Source organism: Gobius niger (assembly GCF_951799975.1).
Source record: "Gobius niger genome assembly, chromosome: 23".
NCBI lineage: Eukaryota > Metazoa > Chordata > Actinopteri > Gobiiformes > Gobiidae > Gobius > Gobius niger.
The window spans coordinates 4,715,602-4,742,300 of NC_136874.1; the positions used below are offsets into that span (position 1 = coordinate 4,715,602).

General features: G+C 41.3%; 1 protein-coding gene across 1 annotated transcript in view; it reads left to right on the forward strand.

Moving 5' to 3' along the window:
* ptgfrnb (prostaglandin F2 receptor inhibitor b) overlaps positions 1-26,699 on the forward strand; it is a 107,591-nt gene that overhangs the window by 8,740 nt on the left and 72,152 nt on the right. The window contains exons 2-3 of the mRNA XM_079582010.1: positions 2,801-2,913; positions 7,141-7,399. Coding sequence (XP_079438136.1) covers positions 2,801-2,913; positions 7,141-7,399 — 372 coding nt within the window. The remainder of the gene's footprint in view (positions 1-2,800; positions 2,914-7,140; positions 7,400-26,699) is intronic.

Sequence of the window (26,699 nt, forward strand, 5' to 3'; positions counted from 1 at the left end):
TCCTCTGGTAAAATGAAGATATTTATATACGTTTAAATTAGCTTTCATTGTGTGTGGAAAAAAAAATGATAATGAATGCATTAATAAAAATCCAGAGTAAATGTGATAATTCTTTGTGATCAGATGTGTAAAAAGAGCCTTGTAGTCGGCTCTACAGGAGGTTACAGTCAGCTACATCACATTATAGTGAATACAGCTAGAGCTCTAGAGCGATGACATCACCACTTAACAAACGTATTTGACTCATTTGCCATTGACAAAACATGGTCGGCACGGCAACAGCTTAAAATTGTTTGTCTCCATCTGTGCCACTTCCTGTCAGTGTCCAATAAGGAAGTAAATATTTGTGTTAACTATGTTTTAGCAGAAATTGTGTCTAATGTGTCATATGCACTTTAAGTTCTGATGCATTTCCATGTCCTAGGACGGGTCCTGGGACGGGTCCTGGCTCTGCCCCGTCAGGTTTAATCTGTGTTTACTCCAAGTCCGTGTTCAGGCGTTACTTGGATGCAAGACATTAGCTCCTGGCGTCTTTCCAAAGCAATTATCCCACATCAAACCTGCCCGATAGCCCCTTTAAGCTAACAGCACACTAGCATCAGCCCTTTGTTTGTGGTGTAATTAGCCTAGCGGTGGCGGCTAACATCTGCTTTGAATTGGTCGGGGCTGCGAGGGAGTTTCGCAGGTAAAGCTCGGGACATTCCTGGAGAGAGTGGAGCGTGTTCTGACACAGACGGCCAGGGTTTGTGGAGGAGGCAGGGAGAAGCATGGGAGAAACATGTAAAAAAGAATCTGCAAGTCATTTTGGGTATGGGGGATAAAAGTGTGTAGTCAAGGACGTTGTTTCTCAAAACCTCCTCTGCAATTTTATGCTTTATTCATGTTTATTAGGCATTTATCTTGGGCCTATGTGTAAATATAAAACCGACTGGAATGGAAAAACTAGGTTCTGGGAAGATGCCAGGGCTGATACTGTCCTTACTCTTGCTGCTGGCAAAACAAACAAAGTCGCGGGCACAGAAAAAAAGAGAGAAAGGAGGAAAAAAATAAATTGTGAGTTTGCTATTCTGCGTCACGGCCAAGACAAGCCCCGACAAGTGAGTAGTGTGGCTGCTTTTTCACTCCGAGCTGCTGTCAAAGATGGTGCGAAGATACTATAGTGCTGTTGTTTAGGAGGACAATAGGCGTGTACGGGCCGGAGTGCACTAAAGTTAGCTTGCAGGGTGAAAGGTGAAAGGCTAAAGAGGCAGCAGAAAGTTACCAGCCTGTAAAAATGTCTTTCAACCCAGCCTTAAAGGGATATCTCAGAATTTTTGACATAGGGCCTAATTTCCTAGTTATCCAGAGTGTTGTTGATTTGTGGAGATATATATATGAAGAGTAGTGGTGCTAGGCTAGTGCTAGGCTAGTGCATGTCTATGGTAACTAGTCGCCTGCATTAAAAACCTCTTCAAAATCATGGGCTCGTCCTCCTAACGTTGCCATATCTGATGTAGAAAGCTCCTTTGTGAATTCCACGTGTAGTAATGCCGACAAACTAATGTAGATCCGGTAACCGAGCAGATCATTCCGCCGCTACGTAGCTACAACCAAGAAGCTGCTCAAATATAAGTTCTTTTAAATGCAATACGGTAAAATTTCTAAAAATATTCAGTCGACACAGACGTTTATATGGTTAGTCTGGTGTTATAAGTGATTTGCCTCAGGTGCACTTTGGGTTAGATTGTTTTTAATGCAGGCTACTAGTTACCATAGACATGCACTAGCCTAGCACTAGCCTCTCATTGCTAAACTCTTCAAATATAAGGACTGCATGAATAAAAAAAATTAAAACAATCTCCAGAAATCAGCATCACTCTGGATAACTAGGAAATGAGGCCCTTTGTCTAAAATCCCGAAATATCCGTTTAAAGGGGCTAGATGCAAGTGCAAGTTAGCCATTTTATACTCACTACTGCCACCTCAGGTCACACGTGTAACTGCAGTAACACCTTTTTGAGTGACAGTGCAGGATTGTAGAGGCAGTTGTGGTGAACAGGTCTGAGCTCATTCTACACATTGATGGAGCAAATAGGGGGAAGAAAATACATAATTTTAAACTCCGTATAGTCCCTTTAAAGAATCAAATGAGAAACTAAGACTGTTTTTATATCCCATTTGTCCTAATTTTACCTCATAGGGATTATAATGTGAAAACACTTTTGTCTGAAGACTTTGATCTCTGCATTCGCCATGACAAAGTCTGCTTTATCAATTAATTACCATAAAACTCACAACTTAAGCTCCAGGCAGCCGCTTTTGTTATGTTCTTAAGCTTTCTGGCGCTCGCTGTATAAGTTCTGGATGTGTCCCTGTAGTCCCAGATACTCAACGATGTACTTGTAGTAGTAACAGTAGCTATGGAGGAAATTATCTTCGAGAATTCATTAAAAATTACCCAAGATAACGTCGTGACATCTTCGATTTTCCTTCGAGTTTCAGCGCAGATTCGGGATAAAGCACTTGTGTGAAAGAAACGTCTCCTGCCTCTCAGAATAAGTTCACGTCGTTAAAATGACTGAGCTTGACCCAATTAGTGCCCGGGCTGCGAGTGTTTTCGGAGGCGGGAGCAGCGTGAGTTCTGCTTTACAAAAGGAGAAGCAAAATGTCAAGACTGCGCCGGAATCAGACAAAGTTATGTCAAAAAAATCCTCCCAATTAGAATATCAAGGCTGTGGACTGACTCAAACTGCAGCTAATGCGTTCTTCCTCTTCACGATGTTAAAATGAGTTTGTACTAAGTGTGTTTTTGCTGTTGTAGGTGGCGTCTTTAGCCGTATAGTCTCTGTGCCTCCCGGGCCTTTGATACGAGTGGCGGGGCAGCCGGTTTCCATACGCTGCGATGTCACGGACTACGGCGGCCCGGACGAACAGGTAAACAAACTGAAAATTATTAATGGTTCTGTTTTCTCCACACTCTCTGGATGAATGTATTGTTTCGGGCAGTGCCACAGGACGTGTTCAGGCATGTCCACATTCTGTCTGTGGTGATAATAGACTTTCCCAATCCGTTTCTTTTAATGGATGACTTTATTGTGAGTCACGAGCACAAGGTTTGGTATTAGTTGACTGTATTGAAACTAGTCATATTGAACATCCTGTACTTGTTGCGCAGTTATTATTTTTCCACCTAACACAAAAGATTCCCGTTATGTGCTGTCTGCCTTTTAATAATCACACATTTTCATTGATTGTAAAACCCAGAAGAAGCACCCAAGCCCTGTTAGCAGGTTAGCTGTTTGGCCAGCTGTTATTGGAAAGCTAGCTTTTCCTTTTTTTTTGTAATAAAACAGATAATATATGTGAGCTAGCTGTCGTTAGCAGGCTAGCTTTTTATATATGTTTTTAGTATGAAACAGATAATAAAACATAAGCTGTTGTATGCAGGCTTTCCTGTCGTTAGCAGGCTAGCTTTTAAAAACGTTTTTTAATGCATAAGAGCTAGCTGTTGTATGCAGGCTAGCCTCATTAGCAGGCTAGCTGTTGTTAGCAGGTTAGCTGTCAATGATTGTAAACTCAAAAGAAGCACCCAAGCACGTTTGCTGTTTATAGCTGGCCAGCTGTTGTTGGAAAGCTAGCCTTTTCTTTCTTTTTTTTAAAATAAAATAGATATTATATATGAGCTAGCTGTCGTTAGCAGGCTGGCTTTTGAAAAATGTTTTTTTTTAATTAAACAGATAATAGAATATAAGAGCTAGCTGTTGTATGCAGGCTTGGCTCATTAGCAGGCAAGCTGTTGTTTGGAGGCTAGCTTTTTTTGCTGTCTTGCTGTTGTTAGAAGGTTAGCTGTCATTAGCTGGGTAGCTGTTGTTAGCAGGTTAGCTGTTGTTAGCAGGTAACTGTTGTTAGCAGGTTAGCTGTTGTTAGCAGGTAACTGTTGTTAGCAGGGTAGCTGTTGTTAGCAGGCAACTGTTGTTAGCAGGTTAGCTGGTGTTAGCAGGTTAGCTGTTGTTAGCAGGGTAGCTGGTGTTAGCAGGTTAGCTGTTGTTAGCAGGTTAGCTGGTGTTAACAGGTTAGCTGTTGTTAGCAGGGTAGCTGGTGTTAGCAGGTTAGCTGTTGTTAGCAGGGTAGCTGGTGTTAGCAGGTTAGCTGTTGTTAGCAGGTTAGCTGGTGTTAGCAGGTTAGCTGTTGTTAGCAGGGTAGCTGGTGTTAGCAGGTTAGCTGTTGTTAGCAGGGTAGCTGGTGTTAGCAGGTTAGCTGTTGTTAGCAGGTTAGCTGGTGTTAACAGGTTAGCTGTCAGATAATAGAGTTCGGGAAATTCCACAGTTACCATGGAGATCCGCCATCTTTGCAGCTGTTGGCATACTTTTTCCATTAACTAACATTAGCTAAAAACAGTCCAAAAAGTGGAGATAAAAGCTGTGGAACAACTCCGTTAGCTGTTGGTGTCCAAGTGTTTTAATGTGAACAATAACTCCAGTATTTTACCTTTTTAAAATCAAAATTAGTTTATTATTGCTGCTTATCCCATTATGCTTAGAGCTATGACATCACATTCCCAAACTCTATACATGAAGAGCTAGTTGTAGTTAGCATTACCCCTCAAAAGGCAAACTTAATGTTATTAATACATTAAGAAAGTTTGGAATGAGTTTGGACATTTTACAATTGTTTAGAAAAAAGAAAAGTCTGGTACGAGTTTACATTCCCACCTTTAGTTCGTGAAAGTTTAAGAGTCTGGTGTCATTGTACCAAAACCTTAGCAACAAAACAATTATAACGATTTGAATCAATTGTTTCTTGTTAAATTAGCTTCTGAGCGGTTATAAATGCATTTTTGTGATTTAAAAAAACAAAACGCTGATCATTATGGAAGCATGAGAGTCAAATAAAATGAAAGTCCTATTTGAAAACACTGGGTCAAAGGTCATTTTGTGGTAAAATATAAAGTTAACATTGACGACCTTTGATCTTTAGACACTGAATGATTTGTCCGCTGAAGGACCTTCGTTATTTATTCAGCCTAATCACATAATGTTATGACCTGGAGAATAAAGCATGACGCAGAGTTGGGTTGGGTTTACCTGATCACGCAGTGCAGCTTCTTTCCTGTTGCTCAGGTTTACTGCCCCGTCTGTGGGTGACTCTCTCCTCTGGGTGAGTCAGTGCCATGTGTTTGTTTAACCATTTCATCGCCATTAAAACCAACTGCATAAGTGCTCCGGGAAAGCAGGAATCAGCCGCCAAGTTCCTCTCCTCCTCCCCTTTTACTCTCTCTCTTTGCTTTTATGTCCTTGTAAAGAAATATAATGATAATTTTAATAGTGTTAGGCACAGTACAATCCGATGCTGTGCTTATTATCTCAGTCTAACAGTGGTGGTGTTGAGTTGATTTGTCTGTTTGTTGTGAAAACCGAAACCACGTGAGGCTAATGGAGCTCCTCTGTCGTCGAGTGCAGACACGTCCAAGCACAAACTCCTTTAACGCAACAAAAAACTAAGGACAAGTGAAGGTGTCATGGTGGAGATTTCGAAATCCCTTGTAAAAACTTTCTAATGGGTAATCTGAGTGAGCTCGGTTTGTCTCGGCTTTCAAAATGGTTTCAAATTCAGTCCTTGATTCAACTAACTCAGTGGTTCTTAGAGATTTTCCGGTCTTCATCATCCTGACGGTCCTTTATGAGGCTGATTAAAACTGTCCTTGGCACCCAGGATTCAAAAACCTGGGTCTTTGTTTGCTTAACATCACTTAATAGGTTTAACATTTTCAACAGTGTTAATTTTAATCATACAATAAGTTTCAGTTTTAGTCTTAGCCCTTTGCGGAAAATGTCATTAGTTTTAGTGAAGATTTAGTGGAATAATTCTTTGTAATTTTAGTTCCATGTAAATTTAATCAACTACATTTAAAATGCACATATTTAATCAAATTGTACAGTTTCACGAAGCTTCTCCCAAATGAACAAAGCACTAAATTTGTTCCTTTAGCTTTTTTAGATTTAAATTATATCAGGCTCTGTCAAAATTTCTAGTTTCGTTGCCCTTTTATCACTCAAGAAAATACCTCGATATTTTAGTCATAGTTTTAGTCTCATTGGCTACATTTCATTTACTGTAGTTTCAGTCTAATTTTAGTCAGTAAAATCCAGATTTTGAATGCAAGATCGGGCCGATACTCATACTCATACTCATGAACGAGGTCCCGATACCAGAAACCGATACCTACAGGAAACGGGAGAATTGTTTAGTGTAAATCCAATATTCCACATAGAGCTGACTTTATTACAGACGACACTCCCTAAATCAGAGTCTGTGCTGGATTTAACCAGAGCTAAATGTGTTTACAACATACAGGCTAATGATGCTAATGTTGCTAACTAGCTGCTAACTTGCAGCTAACAATTCTGGCGATTCTTAAGCCATTTTTTGCCCAGGGGTTTATTCATCTGAAAAACTAACCCAGTGACTCAAAAGTCCTTAGATAATCCAGAATAAAGACACACAGCATGTTTATATTGAGCGAAAATGAGCTGCAGCAGAACAATCAAAATGCTGAAGCTACTGGATAAGTTACTGTAAACACACGAGAAAATCCACACGGGGCTGAAGTAAAGACGAAAAGAGATCTTTTATCTGCAGTAATAAGTAACATCTCAATACTATTGTTAAATAAAAATACATAAATGAATGAAGCACGCGCATTGAGGAGCTTGTTCGGTCTATGATGGACAGTGTAATAAAAAATAAAATGATATTGAATGAAAAATAAAAAAAATAAAATGGCTCCTGTTCAATTCTGATATAATTTAAAAGTTTTGCCGATTTTGCTCAAGGAAATGTAAATGAGTAAATGAATTACAAACCAATCTGCTGTGAAAAAGTCAGTCCATAAACCGCCTATTCACTTCAAAAAGTAAGAAAATATTCGGTGTTGGCAAGTACTTAAATCAAAGTCCTCGTATTCGTATCGGTGCATCCCTAATATTTTTGTAACTATTTGATTAAAGTGGTAGTCTGCAAGATTGTACAATGAGAAGAGGGAGAAATAGATTTCCAAAGTAAAAATAGATGATGAAGCTGCTTCCCCTCATGGTCGGCCATTAAAGCCCCTCCTGGTTCCCTTTAGTCCGTACATGTAACAATCCTCCCTGTTCTGTGCAGGATTTCGAGTGGGTGATGACCCGAGTCCAGAACGGCCCCCAGATCAAGATCATCTCCACGTTCGACCCCAGCTACTCTCACCCGTCACTCACCAAGCGAGTGGCGTCCGGCGAGATCTCCATGAACCGGCTCAAGGACAACGAGGTGGAGCTGAGAATCTCCGACGTGAAGAGCGCCGACTCAGGCTTTTACAACTGCCAGACGCCCAGCACCGACTCCGAGATCAAGGGGAACTACGAGGACAAAGTCGAGCTCATAGGTAAGGACCATTTACAAATACAAAGTCTTTGTAGTTCAGTGTGTTGCCAACTTACCTTTATCGCAATATCAGCTGATGCAATATCGATAGAAGTCTGGTCCTAAAGCGTTGTTTGAATTTTCTGGACTTTCCTCTCGACAAAGCTGACATTGCACTAAATGAGGAATGAAGGCGGGAACTCGAAGTGGTGGATTCTTTCATGACATTATCGTCTGATCTCACTCCTCCAGTACTTTCACCTGTAGTTTTTCTTTCACCCTCGTGTTATTTCAACAACAGCAGGTTCAGGGACTTTTCCTGAACGAGAAACACCGGCCTTTCCTGGTAAAACATTGAAAACTCCTGTAGATTTATGTCCAGACCAGTTTGCAGCTTGACCATCGTGAGACAGGCTTTTTCCATTTGTTGCTATTTTGGGCAATTTTCTTAACATCTTACCGACCGCCTTAACTTCGGCTTCACCCAAATGTAAAAGCTCATGGACTGGACCTTACAACCTATAGGCCAGAGTAACGAAAGCAAAGACCTACAAAACTGATCTAAATGGATCTTTTTCCTCACTTTTTTGATACGTTCTTTTCACATTTTTGCTGCTGTTTGGTTAAGTTTTTGTCACATTGTTGTTGAGCTTTTGGCCTTTTGTTGTTTATTTTTTTGTCTTTTTTTTGTTTGTTTTTGTCTTTTTTGTTGAATTTTTCAGTAATTTGTTGCAGATTTTTTTTTTGCCTTTTTTGTTTATTTTTTGTAATGTTTTGCTTATTTTTTGGTCTTTTTGGTCATTTTTTTGTGGAGTTTTTTTTTTTTTACTTTTTTGTTTATTTTTTGTCTTTTTTTGTTTAATTTTTTTGTAATTTTTTTTGTAATTTTTGACTTTTTTTGTTATTTTTTGTGTATTTTTTTGCTGGATTTTTTGGGGGTCATTTTTGTAATTTTTTTGTTGCTATTTTGTGGCTTTTTCGTACATTTTTTGTCGTACTTTCATCTTTACTTTCATTCATTCTGGCTCGTTTTTGTTGCGTTTCCATCCTCTATTTCTTCTCATTTTTGTCGCTATTTTTTGACGCTTTCTTCAAGAAGCTTCTAGATTTGGGTACAGCCGAAAGGAGAATGTGCTCAGTTCAGGTGGGGGTTAAGAGTTGTTTTTTCTTTACATTCAAAGACTTACCTTACAACATGCGCCTCAAACAAAAGAAGCTTGATTTGATTCTGAACTTGACTAATGCATGATTGTGTTTGATATTTTTTGCATGGGGATCCAGTCACTCACTCACCAAAGCCAAAGTCAATTCTCTTTCCGCCTGGTTATAAATATGCAGCGATGCTTTTGGTGCAGTAAGGAGCACCGCGGGGGGTCAGCGGAAGTGTCAGGGATTTTATAAACATCTTCATTTAGGCTTTTGTCACAAACTATTTTAAGAGTAATAATATAAATTTAAGAGGACGTGGCACCGAGGCGGCTTTTCAAAGTGGGTTTTTGTCATTGGGAGGTGATTATTTTACGTGGGGATGATAGCGGCGCGGGCTTTGAAGTAGCGTCTAGCCTCAGTAGGTCATGTTTAATTCACGCTTTTATGGCTTTTTCCAACAATAAAAGAGAAAAACGGGGAGAAGAGGGGGACTTTGTGATTTAATAGCCAAGTAAAAAAGAGAGTTGGATTTCTGAAGGGCGTCCTTTCACATTGGTTTATACGGAAAGACTTTTTAAGCGAGTAAGCAAATACTGGAGGAGTTGTAGTTTCACAGGTTTGGGTCAGACACGGTTGCCGAGTAACCTGGAGGTTGGCAGTACAATTCTGTCGATGTGTTTTCAGGCCAGACCTTTGCCTTTTATAGACATAAAAAGGAGAGGTGGTGTTCGATCCTAGTGTGTGTGGAGAGTTAGCAAGTCGGCTAGTCCGTTAGCCAGCTCAGTGTATTTTTCCTATAGCCGTTAGCTTTAGCCTCAAAACATCACAAATTATGAGCGATCCATATGTTTTTTTGGTTGATTTTTTTGACATTTTTTTGGTCTTTTTTTGTTGTCCTTTTTTGTCTTTTTTTGTTGATTTTTTTGGTCATTTTTTGAGAGGTGTTGTTCGATCCTAGCGTGTGCGGAGAGTTAGCAAGTCGGCTAGTCCGTTAGCCAGCTCAGTGTATTTTTCCTATAGCCGTTAGCTTTAGCCTTAAAACATCACAAATTACGAGAGATCCATGTTTTTTTTTGTCATTTTTTGTTGATTTTTTGTTGTTGATTTTTTTGTTGATTTTTTTGGTCATTTTTTAAATCTTTTTTTGTCATTTTTTGTTTATTTTTGTGTCATTTTTTTGTGGATTTTTTTTTTCATTTTTCATTTTTTGTGGATTTTTTAGTCATTTTTTTGTCATTTTTTTGTCATTTTTTTGTCATTTTTATTTATTTTGTCATTTTTATTGATTTTTTTTGGGTCATTTTTTGTTGAATTGTTTTGATTTTGAGCTGAGCATAAAATGACAACTTGCATCTCGTCCCTTTTTGTGGGGACAGCTCCACGTCCATCTGCCACAGAAACTATATGAATGCCATGAAAAGGACTAAACATACCTCCCCATATGTTAGTATTGCGCCTGGCTTCCCTATTCACGTTTTGTAGGAACTGGTTCAGAGCTAAAGGCATTTCTGTCATTTCAATGTGTGACCGAAGCTGAACTAAAACTAAACTACTGTAATCTCATTGTGTTGGCCCAGAGATCCAGCACTTTCTTCCTTATTTAGCCTGAATAAACATCACATTCGCTCCAAAAATCTATTGTTCTAATCCGACATGTCAGCCAGTTTTATCTCCTCCCATTTGGCGCTTTCCAAACCCATGACTCATGTAGTGATTTGTCCAGGTTTTCTGTCGCGATGCCTTCACTGCCTTCACGGTCTCGAGTGCCTCTCCAAGTCTCCACGGGCTCCAGTCAGAGCGAGCCAGAAAACCATCCCACCTGACATCTGCTCCCAGCGCCGCCGCAGAGCACGGCCGGGGCGCGAGCGAGCGGGAGGGAGGGAGGGGCCGGTTTAAGGCGGTAATTGTGTGAGAGCAGCAGGTGGAGGAGACATGAGAGTCGCCCTGGTCAGCAGAGCGAAGGGAGAGACGTGATGGCTTTGAATTAGGGCTGTTTGATCTGAGAAATACTGCAATATTGGATAACTGTCTTGAACATGATACTTAATACATTTCAATTAGAACAAGAACTGTAACAACTACTGTAGATCCAACTTTTTTCACTTGAAGCTCTTTCACTGGGACCGAAAAGTCAATTGCATCAGCGGCCTAATACCATATTAAAAACATTGCTAGAATAAAAAACATAGTGTCTCCAGTTGGTTAGACTCGGGGTCCCCAAACTTTTTTGGCTGGGACCCGAAAATTGACACAAAAACAACTCGGGGACCCCTATTGTAGAACGGTATTGCCTCTTACGCTACTTTAGAGAACAAAAACATGTTATAATCAAGTTAATATGTATCTAAACAGTTTATTTTGAATAATTTAATGGATTTCCCTAATTATCGGCTGTTTTACACTAAAAAAGGTACTTAAGTAGCATTTTTGTTTTTGTTTCATCTTGAAATCATTTGGGGACCCCCACACAAGGCCTCGCGACCCCCACTTTGGGAACCACTGGGTTAGACTATTGTAACGGCTGCTCACTAGCCTTTCTAAACGAGCTGTCAGACCTGCAGAACATCCGGAACGCTGCAGCTCGAGTCCTGACAATAACCAGGAAATATGACCTTATTAGTCCAGTGCTCCGGTCTCTGCACTGGCTTCCTGTCGTTCAGAGAATAGAATTCAAAACAGCTCTGTTTGTTACAAGTCTCTTCATGGTCAGGCACCAAAGTGTATAGCTGACACGTTACAGCTGTATGAACAGTGAGGCTACGTTTCAGTTTTTCACGCTGCAGAAGTGTTAAACAGACTCAGTGAAGACGTGAGACAGGCCTCAACTCTGACTATTTTTAAGTCCAGGCTGAAAGGACACCTCTTGTGATACTTATTTACATATTGGGTTGAGTTGTCATATGAAATGTGCCATACAAGTAACCTTGCCTTGCCTTTTTTGCTTCCGATACCGGGTTGTGAGTATCTGCCGAGATCCGATATTTACCGATACCACTTTTTAAAAGGGCTTTCTCTGAGTGCAAAATTGAATTGACTCTTCTCCAAGTCATATTTTATTGTCAGGATATTAGGGATCAATTATATCTATAGATGAACGTATAAAAAGGATCACTGGACTTTTCTACACTGAATATCCTTGGGTTTATGACAGGCTTTAAGTTACGTTAATATGAACAACTCACATTACAAATATGTTCGATCAGTTATTTCTTAAACTAAAACACAAACACTTGGCTTCAGCAGTGGTTATTCTATGTATTATTTAGGTGTTTCTGTGTTAGTTTCTGTCCCAGCCTTGATTGGTTTTCGTTAGCATGCTCGCTTTAGCATACAGATGCTAACCGCAGCGATAGATACAGACGTCATCTCTGGAATCACCCATATATGGTCATGTTTGAAAACAGTTTAAAAAAATCTAAACGTTCTTTAATTATTCAAAAACTACTTTTGCAAATGCTGAATTATAATATAGTTTCCTACTAAATAAAGATACAAAGACATGGAGAGGAGCAAAGTGGTTTAACAGCTCATAAATACATAAATAACGGAGAATGCCAACTTGCTACATGTTAGCATCGGGCTAATGCTAGCGGTTCGCTAGCTCGAGCTACAACTGTACAGCCGTTTTTTCACTTCTACCGAACAATCTGCTGTGAGAAAATATCCATATGGGCCCGATTTATACTTGACTTTATTTATATGTGATAAATAAGTTCATATTCAACCAGAAAAATTGAGTTTCTCTAAAGATTCTATTTTCCCCTTCGGCGAAGCCACGCCCCCTACTATGACGAGATGCCGTCTGTATTTATCAAAAATGTGTTTGCGGAGGTGAAAACTAAGTCAGCGACTGGGTTCACTTAGATTTCGCTGGCAAAAGTTGTGTTTTTAAGGCGTTGGGAGCCAGAACTGGTATCAGATTTGTAGCTAATACCCGATATTGTATTTTTTTTCCAGTATTGGCTCCAATATCCAGTGCCTCCCTAGTTAAGCCGGGGGTTAAGAGGTTAAAGAGTTAACGAACAGCCCGACTCCTGCCTGATTATTCCTCTTTTGCACATCTTTCACTGGAATTATTTACGAAAACATCTAACATGTGCTGTCCTTGTGATATTCTTAATCCCATTCATCTTCAGCATTTCTAAAAGTCTCCCCTAGAGCCGCACAGCTCGCCGTTTCTCACCACAGCCCGAACCCTATATCTAAATTATGCATATCCACTAATTCAGCGCCGTTAAATGGGCCCTTTATGTTTGAAATCTGCGACTTCTTCTTCTTCTTCTTCTACTCTGCGCTTTTGGAAACTGGCCGGCAGCGGTGGAAGTTCTGCAGCCGCGATGTGAACTGGCGATGTACAAAGGCTGTGCAAATAATCGGCGTTTTGCTCTATCAATTAAAACGCGGCTGAAAGAAGAAGAAGAAGAAGAAGAAAAAGAGAGAAGCGGAGACTCCGGTCCAACTCTGTTACATAACGGGTTCCCACTGGAGCTGAGAGCACAAGTCTGCGCTGGTTACTGCCCCGAGCGCTCAGTCATGTTCTCTCTTTCCCACTGCAGCTGAACCTTCTACTGTACCAGCCCTCCCGCTCTTCATCAGGGGATCCCATTGAAATTTAATGTTGCTTCAAGGGATTTGTGTCGAGAAAAAGGCACTTTTACCGTTTGGATTTGATTCACCAAGTTTATGCTGCAGTTCAGGAGATAAAGATTGAAGAGATCTGGAGTAAACGAGAAGATTAAATATCTGTTCACTGCAAAAACTCATTAGTAAGAATATTTTACCTTAAAGGGATATTTCAGGATTTTTGACATAGGGCTTAATTTCCTAGTTATCCAGAGTGTTGCTGATTTCTGGAGATATTTTTTTTTGGAATTCATTCAGTTCTTATATTTGAAGAGTTTCGTGGTGCTAGGCTAATGCAAGGCTAGTGCATTTCTATGGTATCAGCTAGCCTGCATTAAAAACAGTGTGACCCGCTCCACAGAGCACCTGAGGCAAATCACTTATAACGCCAGACTAACCATATAAATGTCTGTGTCGAATATAATTTTAACCATTTTGCATTTAAAATACCTTATATTTGAGCAGCACCAGCTTCGTGGTTGTATAAGCTACGCGGCGGCGGAGTGATCTGCTAGAAAATAGTTCCTCAAAATGCGATCATTCATGTGATGCAAGGTCAGTAATATTCCAAACATTATTCTATCTACATTTATATGGTTAGTCTGGAGTTATAAGTGATTTGCCTCAGGTGCACTGTGGAGCGGGTCAGACTGTTTTTAATGCAGGCTAGCTGATACCATAGAAATGCACTAGCCTTGCACTAGCCTAGCGCCACGAAAATATAAGAACTGCATGAATTACAAAAAAAATATCGCCAGGTATCAGCAACACTCTGGATAAGTAGGAAATGACGCCAAAAATCCTGAAATATCCCTTTAAGCTGACAAATCTGCCAATGTAGTGAGAATTTATGCACCTACAATAAGAAAAACAAACATGTATTTCTAGTAAAATTAGTTTTGTTATTTAATTTTAAGAGCAAGAACAGTTTTTATTTCTTTTATTCGCAAACAAATGCTTGTTCCATTGGCAGATTATTTTACTTAATATAAAACAGTGTAGTTTCTCAGTCATCCAGGTAGTTCAGATTCAACAAAAGGACTAGACTTTTAAAAAAGAGCGGACAGTTTTGCTTCCCATCCAGGCAGCACCTCCGAGCTGTTGTCGTGGTGACCACACCCACCAGATACAGAAAAATATACTTATTTACAAATATTTGATTACTTTTTAGTAGTGTGGCCCTTTTAGCAGTAACACAATGGGAAATAGTCTCTACCTTTAATCAGGCCCAAAGCGTTTTACAGCAAAGAACCATCACCCACTCACTCTGTCAGACACTGGAGGCGAGGAGGGTGAAGTGTCTTGCCCAAGGACACAACAGTGTGCACCTTCAGGAGCTGGGATTCGAACCCCTGACCTTTCAATCATGAGACGACCCGCTACCAACTGAGCCACCGTCGCCCTAAGAGCTGCTTATAAGTACATTATTAGCTAGAATGTTAGAATATTAGATATACTTTTGTCACGATCTGATACGTATCACGATACTCAGGGGCCGATACGTGATATTTTTGATTTACCGATCGATCTACCTCACCTATACTCGTGAGATCTGGGTAATGACCGAAAGCACAAGATCACGGATACAAGATTTATTGAAGTGTTAAAGGGGCCAGATGCAAGTTTGTGATTTTATACTCACTACTGCCACCTCAGGTCATACGTGTAACTGCAGCTTCTATATTAAGCTCATGCATGACGTCACTTCAGACCCGAATTCACACCTTTCTAATTGACAGTGCAGGATTTTAGAGGCAGTTGTGGTGAATCTGAGCTCATTCTACACCTTGTAGGGGGAGGAAAATACTTACTTTTTAACATTTTTAAACTCCGTATAGTCCCTTTAAAGATTGAAAAGTGCATTAACACAAAATGTAGCAAAGTGCTGTGTAACTGTTACTGCAAAACAAAGGAGAGTGTGATAAAAATGCCTCCAAACACAAGTACTGAAAGTCTTGCGATATAAAGTATTGATACTTGGGATTGCTGCACAAAGTATTGCCATACGATGCAATACGATACTTTGTCCCGGCCCTATAAAGTATCATTCATAGCATCAAAGTACTTGTTAAAGTGGATACTTGGTTTTCCACAGGGGATTAAAAGACATTAAAAGGCATTAAAGGGGCTAGATGCAAGTTAGCCATTTTATACTCACTACTGCCACCTCAGGTCATATGTGTAACTGCAGCTTCAATATTAAGCTCATGCATGACAGAACTTCAGACCCGAATTCACACATTTTCTGAGTGACAGTGCAGGATTTTAGAGGCAGTTGTTGTGAATATGACATTGTTGAAACATGCAGGGGGAGGAATATACTTACTTTTAACATTTTTAAACTCAGTATAGTCCCTTTAAGTCGAATTCAAACTGTCATTACATTTTTTTGGGGTAAAATAGCAACATTGCTCAACTATTTTCACTGCACTGTTTTGTCAAATATATAAAGAACATGATCTAAGTCACATCTGCAGTTCTGGGTAAACCCCTCATTCCTGTTTGTTAATGCCGGCTCTGTTTGTAAAGCTGCACATACATCACCTACATTTGCCTACAGCTGTACAACAAGGAAATGTAAATATGCACAGATTTATTTGCGTTTGTAGCTCCTGAACAACCCACACTGCAAAAACTAAGCATCAAGCCTGGGTTTAAACGACTTGAAGTGAGAATATTAATCTTTTACTGTGATTCTCTCACTCCAATAGCAAATAAATCAACCTGAAATAAAGACCGAACGTATTGAACCGAGTGAAATCATCTTTTTGTTATTGTAGTGATACATATTTCCTGATTGTAAGAAATGACTTGTTTCTAAAAGTGTTTTGACGATTCCCCGGCGCCGCCAAAAGTGTGTTAATTAAAACCAGGCAAAGCAAACCCAGTTAATTCAAAGGAAAAAGCGCTGATTCTCGTGTTCTTCTTCTCGTGTTCTTCTTCTCCCTCTGCGCTTTTAATTATTTTGTGTTGGACAAAGTCTTTCCAAATGATTGTCTTCAGCTAACCGGGGACGATTTGGAGGAAATTCAGTGGTAACGAGCGCCCTGCTGGGGAGGCAATTTGAGGGCCGGCATGAGTCGTGTGGGTCCGGTGCATCGTGTAACCCCCATCACAGCCTACAGGCCAGTGGGACGCGCCTCATTTGAAAGCTAAGAACTACAAAACTCATCCAAACTGATTTATTTTTTATTTTTTTGGGGCGTTTATGTTTTATTGATCTCACAATGGAGGGATTCACTTGTTACTTTCAGCTCTCAGAAACACTCAGGGTTTGCAAAGAGGCAGAGAATGTGAGGAAAAAACATTTAAATAGTAAATAGAGGTTTCTTATAAGCAATGACTACAAAAACTTTAGGGGCAAAAAGTATAAATAGTGGGAAAAAAAAGATTTCTAACTGAAGCAAATTGAGCTACATCATATTTCATGTTTATTGCTGCTTGTGTGGTGTTTCAGATGTGATGATGCACTTTTAGATCAAAGGTCATTATTATGCCTGAGGGTTATCGGACAGTATCCTGTATCGTTAGAGTCAATAATATCGTTTATCGCGATACTTTCCTGCCTCGATATATCGAACTTCAAATTTGGCCTATGTAGATACAGCATGTTCTGCAAAGGGTTATTGCACATGTTACAGTACAGAAGTGTTGTACAGTCTGACAGCAGAGGGGATGAATCTGCCTTCTCTGTAATCCCAGGGTCAGTCACTGCCAGCAGAGATTACTGCATGTACTACATTCAAAAGATTTACTAAACGAAGTAAGTGAAGAAGAAAAAAATGGCTTCTGGAAAATCAAAGTTGCTCATGATCTGTAGCGACGTCATGAGGGAGAAAAAGGACTGGTAGAAAATGTTATCATGTTTCAAATGTATTTAAATTAAATGTATGTTAATGTATGTCTATGCGGAGTTTAAAAATATTAAAGCTAAGTATTCTCTCCCCTACATGTTCCTCCATGTCCTAATGTGTAGAATGAGCTCAGACTTGTTCACCACAACTGCCTCTAAAATCCTGCACTGTCACTCAAAAAGTTGTTAATTCAGGTCCAAAGTGCCGTCATGCACGAGCTTAATATAGATCCTGCAGTTACGCATAAGACCTGAGGTGGCAGTAGTGAGTATAAAATGGCCAACTTGCATCTAGTCTCTTTAAATTGTGCTCTGTCCTTGCTTAAATAAAACCATACTATACCATAGCACTCCTGAGAGAGCTGCTCAGCTCTTCTACAGTCCCGTGCAGTGGGTGGGAGGTGTTGTCCATGATGGAGGTGAGCTTGGCTAACACCCTCCTGTCCCTCACCTCCTCCACAGAGTCCAGGGGGCAGCCCAGGACGGAGCTGGCCCTCCTGACCAGCTTGTTCAGTCTGTTCTGTCATGCTCTGTGCTGACTGTGTGACCTCAGTCTCCTCAGAGGGAACTCAGTCTCCTCAGAAGGAACTCGGTCTCCTCAGAGGGAACTCAGTCTCCTCAGAGGGAACTCAGTCTCCTCAGAGGGAACTCAGTCTCCTCAGAGGGAACTCAGTCTCCTCAGAGGGAACTCAGTCTCCTCAGAGGGAACTCAGTCTCCTCAGAGGGAACTCAGTCTCCTCAGAGGGAACTCAGTCTCCTCAGAGGGAACTCAGTCTCCTCAGAAGGAACTCAGTCTCCTCAGAGGGACCTCAGTCTCCTCAGAGGGACCTCAGTCTCCTCAGAGGGACCTCAGTCTCCTCAGAGGGACCTCAGTCTCCTCAGAAGGTTCTTGTCCAGTCTAGTGTCTTCCTCCTAAAGTCGATCATCATCTCCTTCCTCTTACTGGTGTTGAAGCACAGGTGGTTGCGCTCACACCAGTCCACAAAGTCCATGATAACAGACCGGTTCTCCAGGTCGTTCCCTCAGACACACAGCCCACGATTGTGTTGTCATCGGAGAACTTCTGCAGATCACAGAAGCACATTTTCATCACACTTTTTTGCCACTGTTTCACACTTTTTTCCAGAAGTGTTTAGATTTGGGTGAAGCAGGAGAAAGTGTGCTCGTACCTTGATGAACACGCTGCCTCCTCCTCAGTTGAATCATCTGCCGTGGCTTGAATGAGATGCCGTGTGACTGCGTCCTCACACCTGCCTGTGTTTGCCTCACACACAAGGATAAAATTAGCAGCGGTCGCACTTTCTCTGACGACACTGACATTGTGAGAAACGCGTTTATGACGTGAGCGAGGTGATAAGATCTCACTGTATGGATCACGACCTTGTACATGAGAGTACAGTCAGTGCTGCTGATGCTTCACACGCCCTATTGTCTTAAACCTTCATTCTGGATAGAGTCAGTCAGCCCGCTCCAGTTCACAACAGAACTACAGTATTTAAGTCGTAGTAGTGGGAAGGAGTGGGAGGAGTCATTAGCAGCAGTGATGAAAGTAAAGCCTTATAGTGGTGCTTTGTGTTATGCAAATGAACTCGAGGGAAGTTTGTTTGTAGAACATGATTCGCACAAAAGGCAAAGTGTTTCAGTGAGATTACATTACAAGAAGGCAGATCAAATCAATCCGTATGGCTTCCTTTTGCTGCTCCCTTTTCATCCAAGTTGACCTGGAGAAAATGTGCTTGGTTAAAGCAATAGGCCACCGTTTTTACATACTGAGATATGTTCTTACCTTAGCTTTGACGAGTTCTTTAGGACCTGTCTGATCTTCACCCGTGCCTTCAGTCACGTAAACACAGCACAGACGGCGTTAGCATTTAGCCTCTCCCTCTCTCCTCTATAGCTCCAAAACAGGTCAAGATAGAAGCTACCAAGCTCTTCCACGTTTTCCCTATTTAAATATGGTTACGTGAAGTGTTCCACTACAAAGTATAATTACACAAAATTAAACAATGTGGATTTTCTAAGCGGATAAAAGGGGAAACTATATTGTAAGGCGTAATAATACCAGGAGTAATTTGAAATCTGCGCAGTAATCTTCACTTACTGTGCGGATGCCAAAGAACATATCTCAGTATGTAAAAACGGTGGCCTATTCCTTTAAGGCAGGGGTGAAGAGGTTGAATTGTGCCAAAATCAAGGCCTTAAATATCATTCAAAAGCATTGAATTGGATTCAAACTGGCATAAAATCTGGATTTAATGGAAAATGATTTGTATTTATTTGTTTATTTGACAAGACAGTGCACATTAATGACTGTAAATGTGTCTGTGTTAGCAGCAAAGCTAGTTTTTAACTGTCCCTGGGCAAGGCGTGTAAGGCCAACAGCAATTATAAAACATACAGAAAATGTTAACATGAAAGAGCTCAACAATTTTTCACTGTTCAAGATCATGGAAAATATCAAAGTTAGGATCTAAACCAGGGGTAGGTAAGTTTGAGTCGTAGAGGGCCGATTTTCATCATTGCCAAAACACCAAGGGACCTCACCATTATAGCCTGAAGTAAAGAACTTTTCTTTTTCTGCAAATGCCAAGTGGCTCTCGAGTGGTTTTGGCTTCGGGACCCACCATAACCCTCAGATGACAAGCCTCGACCCAAATACAACTGTAATTTGTCATATATCGTATAAATATAGTATTTTTAACAATTTTTTTTATTGAACAAGCAGTAGATAGGCTTTTAACAACCCAGTAATATTAATTTTAACAGCCTCTGGTGTGTTTCCATGCAGTTTCAGATGGAAATTATGGAAGAAAAAAAAAAGGAAAGGTTCAGTAGAGCCACTGAAAAGGTTCCGCGACCCACTTTTGGGCCACTGACATTTCACTCAACATTTTAAAAATACTGCATTTTAGGGGTACTTTAACAGGTATTTGATCTCTTATTTGCATAATAATATTTCTCAAAATCATCTCAGGGGCCAGAGGTTCTGTCCTGGAGGGCCGGATTTGGCCCCTGGGCCTGACGTTGCCTACCCCTGGTCTGACACATATTTAGCTGGAATTGACCACTTTTTTTGCTCAAAAGTTTCCTGTTTTGTCCAATTCTCTTCCTCTGTTTAATGAATAGTTTGCACATCTTAAAGCAGAACTAAGCCCCCCCTAGAGGCCATAAGCGCCACTGCAGGTGTCGCAGCATAATGCGGTTTTTACTCATTAATTGTCCGTGAGAGTAAATACTACACTGACAGAAAGGACAAAGGGACAGAGGGATATTGTTCATCCAATTACACAATGGAGATCATTTGTTTCACTCAAACTTGTCTGTAAATACTGTTTAAGTGGCGCTAGCCCGCAGTTAGCTTTACCCGTTAGCCTGTTAGCTTCTTCTTCGTGATTCCATTAGTGTGTATTGCGCCTCTAACCCGGAGCAGGGAAAGGACTCAGTGTTAAAAGTGCTGTAATCAAAGCTAAAGTCTCTTCTCTGTGCGACATCACATTCAGCATCTTCTTAATAGTTCACAAATCCCATAAACCCGCCCCCTTTTTGCAGCAGGACCACATCTGGAGGACTCCTTCCTTCACCTCCGTTGACCCGCCTCCTCCGCCACTGCAGTTATCTCCCAACGCTTTATTATTTTGTATACTTTTCCGATTAACCTCCCGCGTCGCCTCATCAGCCCGAGGATAATGTCTCTCCCCGTGGTGAGGGAGGGCCGGGAACGTCGTGACAACTTCTCCCGTTTTTTAATTTTCTTTCGCGCCGTGACGCATAAAGTTTAGTCATGACTCATTAGAGGAACACACAGAAGAAGCGGGCGCCATCGGGCGTTACAGCGAGCGAGGCGGAGGGACGAGGAGAGAGAGGAGCGCTTGTAGGTGGTTCTTGCTATTTAGTGCAGAAGCTGTCAATAGGTTGGCGGTTTGTATGGGAGAAACCTATTGTTCACTTAATTTGCAAGAAAACGCTTTGAGGATTTGTGATTTTTTTTTAATGCAGCTCCACTTGGGCGAGGAAGGGCTGCAGAGAGGTGGCTTCTGTGTGAAAAGAGCCGTATAAATAAACTCGCCTGGTTTTTGGCAGCTTTTAGTTTGAGTCCTGGTCGTTTTGGAAGAACATGCTTTTAGTTTTACTCATTTCTAACAGTGATAGTTTTGATTAGGGCCCGACCGGTGTGGATTTCCGGGGTCCGATACCGATATGAGGGGGTTGGCAGGGCCAGGGCCGGATTTAAGTAAAAGGGCCCCGGGGCTAAAGTTTGTTCAGGGCCCCCCATATACTGTCTGTCTGTCTGATTTGTCTCGCTCTACAAAGAAAGGAAAAATGAATACATTTAAAAACATGCACAAGTAGCTTCTTACACATTGTACTATTTGTATTCATAAAATATGAATATGAACATGACCCCAGTTTGAGCTCTGTGGCCCTTGTGGAATTACCTTTGCTACTGCCAGACTGGTGGTGGGACACATTTAGAAGGGAGGTCTGGGGGTCACAGAGATTTTTTTATTTTAATGGTGCAATTTGGTGCATTTTAACAGACCAATGGGTACATGTTTTCCCCCAGTGTCAACTCAGAGAAAATGGCTCAGACCTTGTTTAGACTTGGTTTAGTCTTGGTTTAGTCTTGGGTACAAAGTCTGCAAAGAGAGAGGGAACTCTCTCCTTTTCTCCTTATGCCCAGGGGCCCTTCAGCCTGCTGGGCCCCTGGGCTTAGCCCCTGTAAGCCCCTGCATAAATCCAGCCTTGGGCCTGGCCGATAGCCGATATTAAGGCCGATTTTTTAAATTTGATTTGTTGTTTTTTAAATCTCTCAAATAGCCTAAAGTTAAACATTTATTATTGTAGTAAAGGTTTCAATCATAGAAATATATAGACAAATTTTGGTCGACCGATGTGGGATTTTCCATCGTGCTAAATCTGGTGCAGCATCTTTTTAATGTAACTGCACACTGTCCTTTAATAAACTAAACTAAACAATTACCGGGTGTTTTGATTGGCCGATGCAGGTCTGCACCACTGATGTTTTTGGCCAAATTTGAGAACTGCCTATAAACCTGTGTTTAAAGCTGAATATTCTTGTTTAGTACCTACGTACTTCAGAGGCAGCTTGTTTGAAAGACAGAAATCAGTAGATTCCAAAACAAAAAACGTTAAAGGAATAGGCCACCGTTTTTACATACTGAGATATGTTCTTACCTGAGCTTTGACGAGTTCTTTAGGACCTGTCTGATCTTCCCCCGTGCCTTCAGTCACGTAAACACAGCGCAGACGCCGTTGGCATTTAGCCTCTCCCTCTCTCCTCTATAGCTCCAAAACTGGTCAAGATAGAAGCTACCAAGCTCTTCCACGTTTTCCCTATTTAAATATGGTTACGTGAAGTGTTACACTAAGTATAATTACACAAAATTAAACAATGTGGATTTTCTAAGCGGATAAAAGGGGGAACTATATTGTAAGGCGTAATATTACCAGGAGTAGTTTGGCATCCGCACAGTAAAGTGAAGATTACTGCGTGGATTTTGATCTAAGAACATATCTCAGTATGTAAAAACGGTGGCCTATTCCTTTTTTTTCTCTGCGATGTTTCTCTGCCGCCCTGAGGCCTAGGAAGTTATGGGAGGACTCATTTTAAAGCTCTGGCTAAGCCAGGGGCGCCGCCGGGAATTCTGGGCTCTTTGGAAACAAACAATTCTGGGCCCCCTGCATTTTTTTACAGATAAGATTTAACTCAACAAACAAAGCCTGTTTCTTCATCAAAGCTGCCATAGTGCACACATTCAGTGCATGAGAGGCCCCTGCACCTTTAATTTATGTAATAAAAAGGGTCTGCTCTTCTGGGCCCTTCTTCAGCCTGGGCCCTTACAATTGTCCTGACCTTCCACCCCCTTGTGGCGCCCGTGGACTGAGCTCTTTCCGGTGCTGAAAACGGGAATCTCTATCACAGATATCAGCCTTTTAGACGCTATATAAATAAAGACCTTCTTCTTCCTTCAGCCCCGTTCATTATACAGGTTCCCGAGTCGTGTGTGAACCTTCATGGCCGCTCTGTCTCCTCCTACACAGCCTGTTCTTTAAAAGGGCAAAAAGGCGGGAAACTGTCCTGAGAAAAGGTCGTCCCAGTTTGATCTCAGTCAGTCGGGCTCAGGCCCTGGATCACACGTGTCCCAGACAGAGCCGCTCATCCTCTGTTAGCGACCGGTCTGATGAACCACTTTCTCACGTCTCCTTAGTGAAAACTCTCATGTCTCGTCACGTTATCGTCATGAAGGGTGTGTTGACTAAATGAAGTGATACCACACTTCCAAAACTTCCTCATTTAAATTTTCAAACCAAATCCAAGCCGAGGGATAACTCGTTCTTATCTGTAAATCATGATCTATATTTTTCCTCCTGACAAAGAATCCGCTTTATTAGAGATCCGTGTAATGTCCGTACCTCATTCCTCTTAATCTTCCTCCATCTCATTGAGTAGTTTTGAGATTTCATTTGGGATTGCTGAGGCTGTCCGCGGCTCTGCTTATCTGCTGGTTTAAATTAGCATGTTAGAAGCACAATGCCTTTCTAAAAATAGCAACAATAGTTCCCTTTCAACAGCAGTGTGAAAGCTCTGTGTAAAGTCATGCTAAATCCATGTTCCTGTTTGCATGCGGTTTGTCTAGACTGGAATACATTTCTCGTACGAAGCCACGGATTAAGTTATTTTGAAAAGTGCGAGAAATGATGCAAGTCCAGCCCTCGTCATCTTCTTCTTTCAAGATTTGTGACAGCAAGAGAGTCATGTGATCAAACGTAAGGTCAGGTTGACAAAGTCTGTGCTTTCATCAGGGCTGGACGATGCCGCCAAATAAATGTCTGTCTTCCAGTTTTTGCTAAAGACGTAGCTGTAAACCTGATGATTAAACAGTCCAAAGACAATTTTTGACAAAGTAGAAAGGCCGACAAAGCTTCTTCCCCGGTTTTACAACAAAAATGGAACAAAAAACTCGACAATAACGTGACGGAAATTTGACAAACGTGACAAAAACACTCGATGAAAAGGTGATGAAACATGACTAAAAACTCTACGAAAACGTGACAAAAAACTCGATGCAACGCAAATGCAACGAAAAAACGAGATAAAAACTTGACACAAACGTAATGAAAACATGACGATAACATGACTGAAAACTCGACAAAAACGTGACTAAAAACTCGACAAATTAATCAAAAAAACAAGATAAAATCTTGACACAAACGCGATGAAAACGTGACGGAAATCCATCCATCCATCCATTTTCTTCCGCTTTATCCGGGGCCGGGTCGCGGGGGCAGCAGTCTCAGCAGACGTGATGGAAATATGACAAAAAACATGACAAAAAAAAACAGACAAAAACAGGGTAAGAGCTCAGGCTTTAGCTTTCAAATGCGCTGTTAGCCTTGCCTGGCCATGCTGCTGTGTGCGCTCGAAACATTTTGAACTTCATAGCAGTCTGGGGACCATGGCCTAATTCTTCGCATGGATTTGGGACTAATCACAGAACGAGGAGGGACGGCAAGACGATGATGCGCTATTCGACATACGGAAGCTTGTAGTTTATTTATGGATTAGAAAAAACAAAACATGACAGCCGCAGACGTGATGCCATTTTTCGATCAAGCTTTAGACCTTGTTCGAATCCGTATGCGACGTCATCTGATATGATGATACGATTGGCTGTGGCCACGAGCAGACTCATGATAGACATTCAGCCCAATAAACGACTATGGACGATCCTAAACCTCACCTCTCCTACAAGAAAATGAATTGGTGGTCCCCAGACTAAACATCACTTGTGATTTAGTCTGGAGTCAGCCAGGCCTATAGGTTGTAAGCTTTTAGATTTAGTTTAGTTTAGCCGGCTGAACTGGAGAAAATGCGTTTGGTTATGCTTTTATCATTTCAAAAAACACATTAGATTAAGCAGAGGAATAGAGTTACATTTGGATATTCAACTTATTTGGTTAAACAGACAGACATGCAGTTGAATGTGTTTTGGACCAGTGGCTTTTTGTGTATTTCTAATGATTCATGGCACAAAAGATCAAGAAATGTGGATTTAATGTCCATTAGAAGCAGTTGTATTGCTTTTCAGTGACATTTAAAGGAGCTAGATGCCATTTTATGCTCACTACTGCCACCTCAGGTCATGCGTGTAACTGCACCTTCTATATTAAGCTCGTGCATGATGGATTCAGACATTTTTGAGTGACAATGCAGGATTGCTGGAACATGTAGGGGGAGGAAAACACTTAATTTTAACATTTTTAAACTCCGAATAGTCCCTTTAATGAAGTGGATCTTTTCTGTGTCTGTAAAAGCCCAGTGACGGCGAAGGGGGGGGGAAGGGCAGCAGTGCAAGAGCAGGGGTTCAAAGTCCAGCCAAACACTTCAAACATTTGCTTTTCTCACACGCTCCTCATCTGAATAGACTCTACACATGTTCTGCTTTTCCACGAGGAGGAACCGGCTGCAGATAAACACTGGCAGGAGTGTCCGCCGGCTCGTATGACAAAAGTTTACCAGCACCATTGTTTGAAAAGAGAAAACTGGCAACCTGACACCGGCTACAACTAACAGGAGTTTCAATAATGCTTTGTGCGACACTTCAAGGGGAAATTGGTTATTGGAATTTGAATGGCTGCAATTAGCAAATCATGCTCTTGTATTAGTTTAGCAGATCATATTACAGTCGTCTCTCAAATGTTAATGCTCTGATGGAAACAGAACAATGCGTTTGATTAGACAGAGAGGCTTCATTTGGTGTTTCAATGTTCTTATTTTATTACGCTTTTAATTTTGTCTCCCTAACATCTTAGTTTTAATGTCAGAGTAACAACATGGCGGCGCTCCTTTGTTTTCCCCACGCTCATTCATTCACAAATGTTGACATGTTTGGTGTCCATGTGTAGCACGAACGGCGACCGAGATGATGCTGTAATCCAAATATGAGCATTTCCTTTCTGGGAGACAGCAGCGGCTAAAGATGGGAGAAATGTACAAGCGCATGTGTACATGTTTAGTAGCTCCTGCAGACTCCAAACTCTGCAGTCTTACACTGAAAAGCAGGGCCGGCCCGAGGCAATGTGGCGCCCGAGGCAAGACTGACCCCACCCCCAGATGCAAAAATATAGACAAACTGTAACATAATGACATTACGATTATTTATTTATTTTAAAATAATTGGAACATTTGCAGTCGTGAAACAGATATATTTGAGGCGGAACTTCCACTTCTGCAATAAATGTGCAAATCACTGTGATATTCCGCGGCTCCCCTGAGGCGTAGAAGGACCAGGGACAGGCCGTTTGAAAGCTTAAAATCTCTAGTTTGCAACAGAAAACTTGGCCTGTCTATCACTTTCTCTTCCAAAGTTATGTCCGAAAATTGCCAATGCTGTAGAGGGCCAGAGTATGAACCTCAAGGTCTGGCCCTGGGGTGGTCCGGGGCTGCTCCAGGGCTGGCCCGGCTTACAAGTATTTTTGAAGGTTTTTGTAAAGGGATTTTCCATCCATCCATTTTTTTCCACTTCACCGTTTCCGGGTCGTGGAGCAGCTGTTGGAGCTGCTCATGTCACACTGCACCAGCCCCTATGGCTCCTCCTGCAGGTGGTGGGTCCACAGAAGGACGGCCTCATGGTTCTAACCGGGCCTGTTGGTCTCTCATAAGGAGCTTCTGAAC